We start from the raw sequence: 13,315 nt of genomic DNA on the forward strand, positions 1-13,315 counted from the left end.
TGTTAAGGGCCACATAGTAAAAACCCATATTGATCTCGTATGATTTTTTGTTTTGTTTTCTACAACTCTTTAAAAGTGTAAAAACTCTTTTTTTTTAAAAAATATTTTATTTATTTATTTGACAGAGAGAGACACAGTGAGAGAAGAAACACAAGCAGGGGGAGTGGGAGAGAGAGAAGCAGGCTCCCCGCAGAGCAGGGAGCCCCATGCGAGGCTCCATCCCAGGACTCTGGGATCAGGACCTGAGCCGAAGGCAGCCGCTTAACGACTGAGCCACCCAGGCGCCCCTAAAAGTGAAAAAAACTCTTGTTAGCTAAAGGCCATCCTCTTTGGCTCACTTTTTTGTTCCTTGTACTCTCAGTGAAATCATAAGCTCCATCAGGGCAGAAATGTTATGCTTCTTACTGTGGCTTACAGAGCGGGGAACTGGGTACATTTATACCACTACCCAGTAATATTGATAGAGCAAACATGTAGGACCCTTGCTATGTATCAGGCACTGTTCTAAGTGCTTTGTGTGTATTAATTTAGTTACTCCTCACAGCAACCCCATATATGAGGTAGGTACTGGGATTATCTACATTTTACAGATGAATTATCTACATCTTACTCTAAGACAAAAAGATTAAGTAACTTGCTTAAGGTCAGAAAACTAGGGTGGAGTCAGGATTTGGATTTAGACAGTCTGGTTTTAGACTCTGTGCCCTTTCATTATATTGTGTCTTAATGATAGTGTTAACAGTGAGCTGTTAAGCCACTCCATTTTGCTTTTTTTTTTTTTTAAGATTTTATGAGAGAGAGAACGTGAACGTGGGGGCAGAGGGAGAGGGAGAAAGCAGTCTCCATGGGGAGCTCCTGGGATCATGACCTGAGCCTAAGGCAGACGCTTAACTGAGCCACCCAGGTGCCCCCCCCGCCCCATTTTGCTTTCATTACTTGCCTAGCACCTTCTTCCTTTCCCTTACTCCCAGGTGCCTGCAACTTTATGCATCTTTTCATAGTTCCACAGCCAACTCCAGCTTACTCTGCTCCAGTTTCCATGCTTCTCAAATCCTTGAGTCAAAAAGGTCTATTTCCTAAAGCTTAGAACAAATGACAATAAAGGTCAACTCTTCCATAGGGTAGTTTGCTTAGTCTTTTGAAACGTATTTTTAATCAATTATTGAACTAATAATATTATTTTTCAGAAACTACAGAGAAAATAAATACACCTGTAGTTCCACCACCCAGAGATAACTACTATTAACATTTTGCTTAAAAAAAACATAAACCAAAACATTTTGCTATGTATTTTTCTGGACATTTTTTATGCACTTGTATATTTTTATATATTTAAATATTAATATATGTAGATTTTAAATGAAACTAGAATTATACTGTACATGAAAAGTAAAATGTTCGGGGCGCCTGGGTGGCTCAGCAGTTAAGCATCTGCCTTCGGCTCAGGTTATAATCCCGAGGTCCTGGGATTGAGCCCCGCGTTGGGCTCCTTGCTCAGTGGGAGGCTTGCTTGTGTTCCCTCTCTCTCTCTGTCTCTCTCTGTCAAATAAATAAAATCTACAAAATTTTTTTGAGAAGATAGAAGAATATAAAATGAAAGCTCCTCTTTATTCCTTCCGTATATAGACTCTTAGCTTTACGGACTTTGTTTTTCTTCTGTCATAAAAATGGTGTCTTACTGTACATATTGTTCTGCAGTTTGTTTTTTCATTTAATATATATTGTGGACATCTTTCTATGTTAGTATATACATGTATATCATGTTTTTTATTTTTCTTTCCAAGCTGCTGCACAGTGTTCCATGGTATGTTTTTTTTTTTTTTTAAAGATTTTTTAAATTTATTTGAGAGAGAGAGAATGAGAGAGAGCACATGAGAGGGGGGGAGGGTCAGAGGGAGAAGCAGACTCCCTGTTGAGCAGGGAGCCCGATGCGGGACTCGATCCAGGGACTCCAGGATCATGACCTGAGCCGAAGGCAGTCGCTTAACCAACTGAGCCACCCAGGCGCCCCCATGGTATGTTTGTACTATAATTTTTTTAACTATTTCCTACTGATGGTCATTTAGATTAGTTCCAGTGTCCAGTGTGCTACAATGAACATCTTGAATATTTCTGTAGGCCAGAGATCTATGTATGCTACACATACATCTTGAGTATTTCTATAGGTTAAAGAACAATTATAGGAATTATTGGGCTCAGAAATTCACAATTTAAATTTTGTTAGATAATTAAAAATTGCCTTCCAAAACCTTAGCAGTTTATGCTTTTATCAAGTGTATATGGAAGTGCCTAAATCCATTCTTACTAGAATTATGTGTTAACAATGTTAATTTTTTGCCAATTTTACAACCCCACAATGATCCCTTGTTTTAATTGAAAAAAAAATTTTTTTTTCTTTTTTAAAGATTTTATTTATTTGACAGAGAGATAGACAGAAGAGCACAAGCAGAGGGAGTGGCAGAGGGAGAGGGAGAAGCAGGCTTCCCGCTGAGCAGGGAACCCGATGCGGGGCTCGATCCCAGGATCCTGGGATCATGACCTGAGCCGAAGACAGCCGCTTAACCGACTGAGCCACCCAGGCGCCCCGAAAAAATGTTTTTATTGTTAGGTTGAACATTTAATATTTTGTTTGACATTTTTATTTCTGTGAATTGCTCTTTTGCTTTTTTTCCTTTAGTCATGTATCAGTCAGGAACCTTTCAGCTGCAAATAACAAAATTCAACTCAAATTGTCTTATTCAAGGGGTTTATTGTCTAACAACTGGAAAGCACAAAGGGAGGATGGGTTTCGGATATGATTCAGTTAGGGCTCAGTTTCCTTTTCCAGAAATTCTCGGCTCTGTCCTCTTTTGGGATCAATCAGCTCTGTGCTTAGACTAGCTTTTTTCATGTTTGCAAACTGTGGTAGCTGTGCCAGGCCTCAGAAGGAAAGATTGATGTTCCAGAATTCCAGGCAGAATACTGACTGGAATGTAAGACTGACTAAATTATTATCCCTAAATCAAGTCAGTACCATGCACCATTGTTTTAGGCCTTGGTTACCTGAACCAATGATCTAGGCAAAGAGAATGAAATTATTCTGATTGGTTTAAACCCTGGAGTTGGGCTGGATTCAACCCCCTGTAAACTACATATGGCAATTGCGTAATGGAGTCAAATGGATATTTGGGTGAAAACCACAGATTCCATTATAGATTCTCTTTTGTCTATAATTTGTAATAGTTCTTTATGGGTTATGGATATTAATCCTTTGTCTGTTTTATGCATTACAAATATTTTCTCTGAATCTATATATATATGAAATTAGATTAATCACATCTGGAATTGATTTGTACCTGTATGAGTTATGGACCTAAAGTTTTTTCCGGATGATTAGCCATTTCCCCAACAAATTCAGTGAAAAATTCATCTTTTTCCCCGCTTATTTGAAATGTTATCTTTTTTTTGAGACAGAGGGAGAGAATTTTTTTTTAAGATTGATTGATTGATTGATTTTTTAAAGATTTTATTTATTTATTTGAGACAGAATGAGAGAGAGCAAGCACATGAGAGGGGGGAGGGTCAGAGAGAGAAGCAGACTCCCTGCCGAGCAGGGAGCCCGATGCGGGACTCGATCCAGGGACTCCGGGATCATGACCTGAGCCGAAGGCAGTCGCTTAACCAACTGAGCCACCCAGGCGCCCAAGATTTATTTATTTTAGAGAGAGGGACAGTGGAAGGGGCAGAGAGAGAGTCCTAAGCAGACTCCACCCTGAGCGTGGAGCCCATTGGGCTCTGTCTCAGGACCCTGAGATCATGACTGGAGCCGAAACCAAGAGTCAGACGCTTAACAGACTATGCCACCCAAGCTCCCTTACTTAAGGGAATTTGTATCTAAGACTGGTGTGGCATGTGTAGCTTCTGCAAACAGGGGTGCTTATCTCATGGGCCTGTTTGTGTCTCCCTGGCTAGAGTCTTTTGAATATCCCTAGGCCGGTGAGCCTAGAGTTTGGATTCCTTCTTCTCTTTTCAAACCACATATTTGGAAAAATGTGATTTTTTTTTTTTTTGAAGTCATAGGGCATCCTCTTTTTAGTCTATAAAGACCCAAGAGAAGTTAAGGCTTTTATATTATCTATTTTTTTTTTTTTTAAGATTCCATTCATTTATTTGGGAGAGAGTGAGAGGGAGAAGGAACTCCCTGCTGAGCAGAGAGCTGAGGTGGAGCTTGATCCCATGACCCTGAGATCACGACCTGAACTGAAAGCAAACGCCCAACCAACTGAGCCACCCAGGCGCCCCTATATTTTTATATTTTTAAGGCTTTTATATTATCTATTATATTTGTGTAACAGATTACCCCAAAATTTAGCAGATCAAAACAATAAAAATTTATCTCATACAGCTTCTGGGGGTGACTTAGCTGGGTTGTTCTGACTTTATTTCTCATAAGGTTGCAGTCAGAATGTTGGCCAGGGCAGTCGTCATCTGAGACCTTGCCCGTGCTTGAGGATCCACTTCCAAGCTCAGGTGACTGTTAGCAGGAGGTGGCAGTTCCTCACCACGTGAGTCACTTCATAGGGCTGTTCAAGATGTGCCAGCTGGCTTCCCCCAGAATGAGTGCGTGATTGGAGAGAAAGAACAAGAGCAAAGCTGCAGTATTCCTTATACCTTAATCTCAGAAGTGACATACTGTCACTTCTGATATATTCTTTTTTTTTTTTTTAAAGATTTTATTTATTTATTTGAGTGAGAAGAGAGAGAGCGCACAGAGGGAGAGTGAGAGGGAAAAGCAGACTCCCCGCTGAGCAGGGAGCCCAACGTGGGGCTCGATCCCAGGACCCTGAGACCATGACCTGAGCCGAAGGCAGACGCTTAACCAACTGAGCCACCCAGGGGCCCCTATTCTTTTGTTTGCACAGACCAACTGTGGTACATTGTTGGGGGTGACTATACAAGGGTATAAATAAATAAAGGTGGAGATTTTTGGGAGCCATCTTGGAGGCTGGCTACCACCGCCTTCATAGGCAAATTTCACGAGCTTATTCTTACCTTTTTTTTTTTTTAAGTTTAAACATATTTCAAAATTGAGAAATCATAAAAGATGAACAATGACCAGTCTTCCTTACACCCTGTCCTCTAGTTACTCAGTTTCCTTCCTTTTTAATGTCTTATTTCTACCTCAGGGATATTTTATATAGATACAAGGAAATATATATATTATTTTTCCTCTTTTTGACATGAACAGTGGTAGCTGTATACTATTTTACACCGAGCTTTTTTCACTTCATACAGGTTAACAGTGGTTCCATGTTGGTATATAACCATTTCCTTATCTTTCATAGCTGCATAATACTTCTTTGGGTGGTTGTAGTGTGGTTTACTTAATCAATTCCCTATTTTTTGTTCTTCTGGTATTTTACTATTATAAACAGTGGTGACATGCATGTCCCATGTGCATTAGTAACGTCCTGGAAGTAGAAGTGGAATTGCTGGATCAATGCAGTTACAGGTTTCACAGTTAATTGGCAAATTGCCCTCCGTAGGGATTGCCCCAGGTTGGCCTCTCAGCAGCAGTATCTTTGTGCATACTCTTAGCACACAGAGTAAGTCAAACCTTCCAGTCTTTGCCAGTGTCACAGGTCAAATATTGTATCTCTCTGGTGGTTTCTATTTGCATTTCTTTTAGGAATGAGTTTGAACTTCTTTTCATATATCTAAGAGCCATATGTTATTTCCATTTCTATGAATGGTGTGTTCATGTCCTTTGCCCGTTTTTTTTCTTACTGATTTGTAGGAATTCATTTTTTAAGAATTTAGGGGAGCAGCTAATATTTTTTAAATATTTTTTAATATGTAGGGTTTTAATATGTTTTAAATTATTTTGAAACTGTAGCAAACTTATTAAAAAGTAGCAAGTGAGGGGAGCCTGGGTGGCTCAATCAGTTAAGCAGCCAACTCTTGGTTTCAGCTCAGGTCATGATCTTGGGATTGTGAGATTGAGCCCCCCATCAGGCTCTTTGTTCAGTGCAGAGTCTGTTTCAGATTCTCTCTCCCACTCGCTCTCCCTCCAGCTCACACTCTCTCTTAAATAAATAAAATCTTTAAAAAAAAAGTAGCAAGTGCAATGCACAAACTTTTTTCTTAGAGCATTTGGAAGTAAGTTGCTAACAGGACACTACACCACCCCTGAATAGTGCACTAATCACAATACAGCTTTCAAAGTCAGCAAATTAACATTGTTGGCTTCATGGTCATGTCCAGCAACCTCTCTACTCCTTTGGCCCTGGAGAAGGACATAAACTCTGGAGCTAGACTGCCTGGCTTCAGATCCCAGTTCTGCCTCTTATTAGCTGTGGCTCTTTGGGCAAGTCACTCAATCCCTGTAGGCTTCAGTTTTCTCATCTCTTACAAAGAGTGTAATGATAATGCTTAAAATTGTCATTTGCACGCTATGAAAGACATGTCAGTGTAGCTATGAGAATATTTTTAGAGGAAGGATAGTTGGTAATACATTAAATTTTATAGTACTTTATAGTTACCATGGATAAGATTATCAGAGATCATAGACTATTAAGCCACAAATTGTTCACATAACCCAGGATATATTTTTGTTCTCTTTTCAGATTTCAGAATGACTTCCATCTTGACTTACACATTTAAAAATCTCCCCAATACATCAAAATGGGCCCTCCGATTTTGTAAGTTTAATTTCTTGTTTTTTTAAGATGAGATTTAGATTTATAAGCATCTTACACAGGCATTGAATTGTACTGCTTTTTGTAAACAACTTATTTTATCTTCTAGCTGTAAGACCTCTGAGCTGTTCCTCCCAGCTACGAGCTGCCCCAGGTACAGTAATTTATAAAATAAACATTTCTGGCTTAAATGTTAGATTCTAGATCTGTGAATTCTGAATAAAAACCAAGACTAATTTGCAAAGTCTTCCTTTTTTATGAGCAACAGGAACATCACTATTCAAATTAAAACAATATAGGGCTAACCAGTCATGATGTTGCATGGTGTAGGGTTGACAGGAGGCTGCTGCTGGAATCATGGCGGGTCCATGAACCCTGCTGGTCAGTTTACTCAGCTGTCAGGCCAGGAGATGATGACCATACAGACATTCTTGAGGCAAAGTCAGATTTTTAATTTGCAATTACTGATAGGCTTCTCTGTTGATGAACATATACAAGAGGACCCATTCCTGAAACGTGGGTGACTGGGGAACTAGTAAATAAAAGAATGTTGTTGGGAACGCCTGGGTGGCTCAGTCAGTTAAGCGTCTGCCTTCGGCTCAGGTCATGATCCTGGGGTCCTGGGATTGAGCCCCATGTCGGGCTCTCTGCTCAGCGAGGAGTCTGCTTCTCCCTCTCCCTGCGCCGTACCCCCTGCTCATGCTCGCTTGCTCTCTCTCTCTCAAATAAATGAATAAAATCTTTAGAAAAAATAAAAATGTTATTTAGTCAATATGAAATGAAAAATTAGGGAAATGCATTGATTTTATATGGTAATACCGACCCTTGGTAAACCCAGTGTAGATATGTATCTTCACTGGCCAGAGCTTAAAACACTCTGACATGTTCATACCATTATTCTCTTTGCTCGAGTCCTCAAGTGACATATGATTTATGATTTTGGTTTTATTATGGTATTTCTACTTGGACAATAGTTTGATAGAAAAGCACTTTACCAGAATTCAGAAGACCTCTACTCTGTTCCCAGTTCTGTCTCTTTCTGGGCGCTGTGGCCTTAAATTGGTCACTTTACTTCCCTGTGCTTTAATTTCTTTGTCTAAAAAAGAATAATAATTCTAGGCTTGTTAGCCTCAAGTTATGAAGATATCTCAAAGTACTTTGAAAACTAAGCCCAATATGAGTGTAAGATAATATTTTTATATTTTACATATAGTATATTGTCAGAGGTCTATTGCCTAATCCCACCTAGCTTAGTTTCATGTTGTCATGTAACAATTATATTTCTTCTGGCCTCTAAATTCTAGCTAGAAAATGGATTTGTCTTAGCTTCATGAAGAATAATTCCTTTTTGTCTCATTTACCTTTTCCCTAAATCAAATGTTTGCCTGCGTGCTTTTGCTTTGCAGTCACACAAATGGACCCGAATCTTGACAACTGGGAGGTCAAACTGAATACCAACAGAGGGAAAGCATTTATCTGGCCACTTAGAGCATTTTCCTTTATACCGTTCTTTAACTGTTTTTCTGTTTCTGTCTCCTCAACTATATTGCAAGCCCTTGTGAGACTGGAGCCTTTTTATATCCCTGGTGTCTAACAGTGATTTGTGTTGGTCCTGCTGAAGATCGTGTACAAGAAAGCACATGATAAGACAAAGGAATGTGACCAACTGATTGGTGGGGAGGGAGTAGGCTTATGCTGAACAGGTTTTAGGTTGCAGTAATTTTATAACATATTTCTCTTGAAGCTCATGTGAATGTCCGTGCTTGACAGAACTCTTAGGATAAAGGATTTAGAATAGAGGGATACAGAATTTATTGATGTTTCAGTCTTTAGATGGACTTAAGTGTCTGATGAAAATTTTGACTGATTCAGTGGTTATATCTCTATTTGTTACGTATCTATGTCTACACACACACACACAGGGATAATACATGACACATATTTTATCTGCTTTTACCCTAATTGTATGTGTAAAATACAGAATGTATATCAGCCATAGAATCCTAGGTTTTGGAGTTGGGAGGAGGTCATCTAGTCCAGCAAATAATAAAGTTTTGGCGGGGCAGGGACTAGAACCCAGATATTTTAACTCCCAACTCAGATTCTTATAATATATTGTTATTGTGTGCCCATATGCTGTGGAATACATAAAAAGGAGCCTTTGAGAAAATTCTGATGTGGGTAGGAGCCAGTGTGCACAAGAAACAGAATGAGAGTCCTTTGGGTGACTGTTCAGTACATAATGAATAACGAATATTATTTTTAAATGTGGCTTGTAGCATTAGTTTAATTACTTTATAATATGCTAAATTGTTTAGCCTGTTTTTGCCCCAGGGGTTGCCACAGAAGTTCAGAGGCAGGAACTACAGGTAACCGTAGTTATCAGAGAAGGCTTTACTAGGAGGTGGAATGTGAACTAGGCCTTGCAGGATGAGTAAGAATTAGATGGACAGAAGAGGCCACTCAGATGAGAGGGTACGTGAAAAAGGCAGCGACGTTGAAATGAGCAAATGACCAGTGTGAGGGGCTGGGAGCTTGCTCATCTTATTACATGTTGAGAAGGGGGAAATTCTTTGGGATGGTTAAGGTGGAGCCTAGTAAGCAGGGAATTCATTAGAAGAGTCAGGAATTTGAATTTTATCTGTAAGTGTATAAAAGGGAAATGAGGTCAGTGGAATGACATGATGGCATGTCATCTGACTTCCCCTTACTGCTTTATTCCCTCCAAGGTCAGTCACGAGTAATCTGCAGAATCTTTTAATTCAGTGGCCTCTTTGCAGTCCTCATTCTCTGTGAGGATTGAAGCATTTGACCATCTTGTGCTCCTTGATACCCTCCTACTTTTGCTGTCATGCACTGTTCTCTCCTCTCAGGTTTACCTCCTGTCCTACATCTTCTCTCTGCCCCCTGAATTAAAGCCAAGTGTCTTGAATTGTGAGCAGTGAACCCGCTCACGTGAAGGATAAGAGGGCCAGAGTGTACTGCAGCTGGGGAGGCGTTAGGAACCAAGCAGCCCTAGGGGCTGGCTACTCTGTCTTTCTCGTGGGCTGATAGTCTGTCGCTTTCCTGGCTTTGCGACTTCTCTCTTTATATCCTCCACCCTTCCTGCTGGCTTCTTTGCACACTCAAGCTTTTTGCTGCCCCATAACTGGCTTACAAGTAACCTCAGTTTACCAGTACCCTGGTTTTTCCTCATGGCATCCTTTCAGCTTCAACTAATTAGCGTTTTTCTTTATGCTTCTTTGTGTAGATTCCTAAGAGAGAGAATCTCACTGGCATAGCGTATCGCTTACAGGTAGATGACATGAGTTACTGGTTGGCCATTCTATGGATTGACTTTTGTGGTCCAGTACGTACCTGGAATCTAATTAGCTTTGCTGTGGGCTTAGGGACACGGTGCCTGTGGCTGCCCCTTTGGCAGGGACTCTGAGCAGGGCAGCTGCCTTTAGTGGGGGTAATGGGTGAGCAGGCACTATAAAATCTGTCTCTGTTTTTCTTCTTCATTCTAAACTGCAAATATCTCCTGGCTCTCCTGTCTGTACCTCACTTCTCTTCAGAGCTTTACCTGTCGAATGGACATATCTACCTGGGTATCTCTCTGTCACTTCAAAGTTAGATGTTTGTAAGTGAAGTCCTCTTTCTTCCCAAACTAGTTCTTACTCTGTGTAGAATGGTTAGGTTTTCTTAAGCTCTAAAGCTTCCTTTATAATCCTGTTTTTCTTTCTTTCCATATCTGATTGGTTACCAGGATACCTCGTCTTCCTTTATAAAATCCCTTGTATTGGTCCGTTCCTTTCCATTCACACATAGATGCTACCTTTATCCTGGCTTTTAGCACCACATGCTTGGGTTTGCCACAGCCTCCTTGCTTATCCCCCTGTGCCTTTATGTCCTTCACCAGAACATCTCCATTACAGCTGCCAGGGAAATCTTTGTACCCCATTTTATCATGACTCCTACCTTTGACTATTACTTTCTTCAAGTCGATTGGGGATATTTATCATAAATAATTCTTTATGATATTAGTAAGCGTGGTAAGGTCAGAAAAGTATACGTAAGTATATGCGTGTACATCCATTAAAAGAAAAAAAGTTTGAAAGTAATATACACCAAATTAACAGTGTCTAACCCAAAGGAAATAATATGGCAGGGGAGGACATCAAGAGAGAACTTTAGTTTTTACTCTCCATATTTTAGTATTTTTTTTGCCACAAGCATATATTCATGTTTTTTTTATTAAAAAATCAGAGAAAGGTTGCTCTCTTTTTATTGAAGTATAATTAACACACAGTGTTATTAGTTTCAGATGTACAATGTAATGATTCAACAGTTCTGTACATTACTGAGTGCTCATCAAGATACGGGTGCGCTTAATTAACACTTCATCTGTTTCACCCCGCCCCACATCTCTCTGGCAACCACTAGTTTGTTCTCTTTATTTAAGAGTCTGGGTTTTCTTGTCTTTTTTTCGTTGTTCATTTGTTTTGTTTCTTAAATTCCACATATGAGTGAAATCACATGGTATTTGTCTTTCTCTGACTTATTTCACTTAGCATTATACCGTCTAGGTTCATCCATGTTGCAGATGCCAAGATCTCATTTTTTTTTTATACTCCATTGTGTGTATGTGTGCATGCGTGTGTGTATGTGTGTGTATACACATCTTCTCCAGTCATCTATGGGTGGGCACTTGGGTTGCTTCCATATCTTGGCTATTGTAAATACTGCTACAATAAACATAGGGGTGCATGTTATCTATTTGAATTAGTGTTTTCATATTCTTTGGGTAAATATCCAGTAGTGGAATTACTAGATCGTTATGGTATTTTCTTTTTTTTTTTAAGATTTTATTTATTTATTTGACAGAGAGATCGCGAGAGCAGGAACACAAGCAGGGGGAGTGGGAGAGGGAGAAGCAGGCCTCCTGGCGAGCTGGGAGCCCGATGTGGGACTTGATCCCAGGACCCTGGGATCATGACCTGAGCCAAAGGCAGACGCTTAACGACTGAGCCACCCAGGCACCCTGGTTATGGTATTTTCTGTTTTTAATTTTTTGAGGAACCTCCATACTGTCTTCCACAGTGGCTGCACCAATTTGCATTTCCCCCAACAGTGCATAAAGGCTCCTTTTTCTCCACATCCTTGTCAATACTTACTATTTCTTATCTTTTTTATTTTAGCCATTATAGGTATAAGGTGAAATCACATTGTAGTTTTGATTTGCATTTGCCTGTTGATTAGTGGTGTTAAGCATCTCTTCATGTGTCTGTTGGCCATTTGTATGTCTTCTTTGGAAAAATGTCTGTTCAGGTTCTCTGCCCATTTTTAATCAGATTATTTGGGGGTTTTTTTGGTGTTGAGTTGTATAAGTTCTTTATATATTTTGCATTTTTTTTTTTTTTTTTTTTGAGAGAGAGTGCAAATAGAGGGAAGGGGCAAAGGGAGAGGGAGAGAGAATCTGAAGCAGACTCCACACTGAACGGGAGGAGCCTGACGTTGGGCTCAATCTCACGACCCCAAGATCATGACCTGAGCTAAAGCCAAGCCTCTGCCTTGTTGTTTTGTTGATGGTTTCCTTTGCTGTGTAAAAGCTTTTTATTTTGATGTAGCCCCATTAGTTTATTTTTGCTTTTGTTTCCCTTGCCTCGGGAGGCATATCTTTTTGCTTTTGTTTCCCTTGCCTCGGGAGGCATATCTAGAAAGATACTGGTATAGCTAATGTTAGAGAAGTGACTGCCTGTGCTATCTTCTAGGAGCTTTATGGTTTCAGGTCTCACATTTAGATCTTACAACCCATTTTGAGTTTATTTTTGTGTATGCTGGAAGAAAGTGGTCCAGTTTCATTCTTTTACATGTAACTGTCCAGTTTTCCCAGCACCATTTGTTGAAGAGACTGTTTTTCCCCGTTGTATATTCTTGCCTCTGTTGTCATAGATTAATTGACCATATAAGCGTGGGTTTATTTCTGAGCTCTCTATTCTGTTCCATTGATCTGAGTCTATTTTTGTGCCAGTCCTATACTGGCACAAAGGTTGCTCTTTTCATGTTAGAAAGTAGGCAAATTGAGCCAAACAGAATCAGGAAGCATTCTAGGTTTTTGCAGAATAGCAAGAGTCACCAACCAGATGGCCTTTGTTTCTACATAAAAAGGCAAGAATACTAAGCTTTGTGAAGAGCATATACCAGCTATTGGGATTTCTTCTTTTTTTGAGATTTTAATTTATATTTTAAAGATTTTATCTCTTAGAGTGAGAGAGAGCGTGTGCTTGAGAGAGAGCGAGCGCACGTGCACAAGCAGGGGGAGCAGCAGAGGGAGAGGGAGAAGCAGGCTCCCCGCTGAGCAGGGAGCAGGATGTGGGGCTCCTGGGATCATGACCTGAGCTGAAGGCAGACGCTTAATTGACGGAGCCACCCAGGTGCCCCAGATTTTTATTTTTTTAAGTATTCTCTACACCCAACCTGGGGCTCGAAGTTACAACCCAGAGATCAAGATTCGCATGCTCTGCTGACCGAGCCAGCCAGGTGCCCTTTGACTTCTAATACTAAGGACAGACGTGTATCATATTGTTTGTTTTCAATGTGATAGATTGTCAAACATTTGATAAAAAGAAACCGTTTTCTTGATAGCATGAACACCC

General features: G+C 40.1%; 1 protein-coding gene across 6 annotated transcripts in view; it reads left to right on the forward strand.

The window, feature by feature from the left end:
• HADHB (hydroxyacyl-CoA dehydrogenase trifunctional multienzyme complex subunit beta) overlaps positions 1–13,315 on the forward strand; it is a 37,672-nt gene that overhangs the window by 981 nt on the left and 23,376 nt on the right. For 3 of the 6 annotated variants that reach the window (XM_035000732.1, XM_035000733.1, XM_035000734.1), the window contains exons 2-3: positions 6,606–6,680; positions 6,787–6,831. In XM_035000732.1, coding sequence (XP_034856623.1) covers positions 6,614–6,680; positions 6,787–6,831 — 112 coding nt within the window. In that variant the 5' untranslated portion in view covers positions 6,606–6,613. Of the gene's footprint in view, positions 1–1,784; positions 1,805–1,998; positions 2,016–4,525; positions 4,545–6,605; positions 6,681–6,786; positions 6,832–13,315 lie in introns of those variants that run through there. The other 3 variants (XM_035000731.1, XM_035000736.1, XM_035000735.1) reach the window with 3 other exon arrangements.

The sequence above is a fragment of the Mirounga leonina genome, unplaced genomic scaffold (assembly GCF_011800145.1).
Source record: "Mirounga leonina isolate KUSES-001 unplaced genomic scaffold, KU_Mleo_1.0 Mir_125, whole genome shotgun sequence".
NCBI lineage: Eukaryota > Metazoa > Chordata > Mammalia > Carnivora > Phocidae > Mirounga > Mirounga leonina.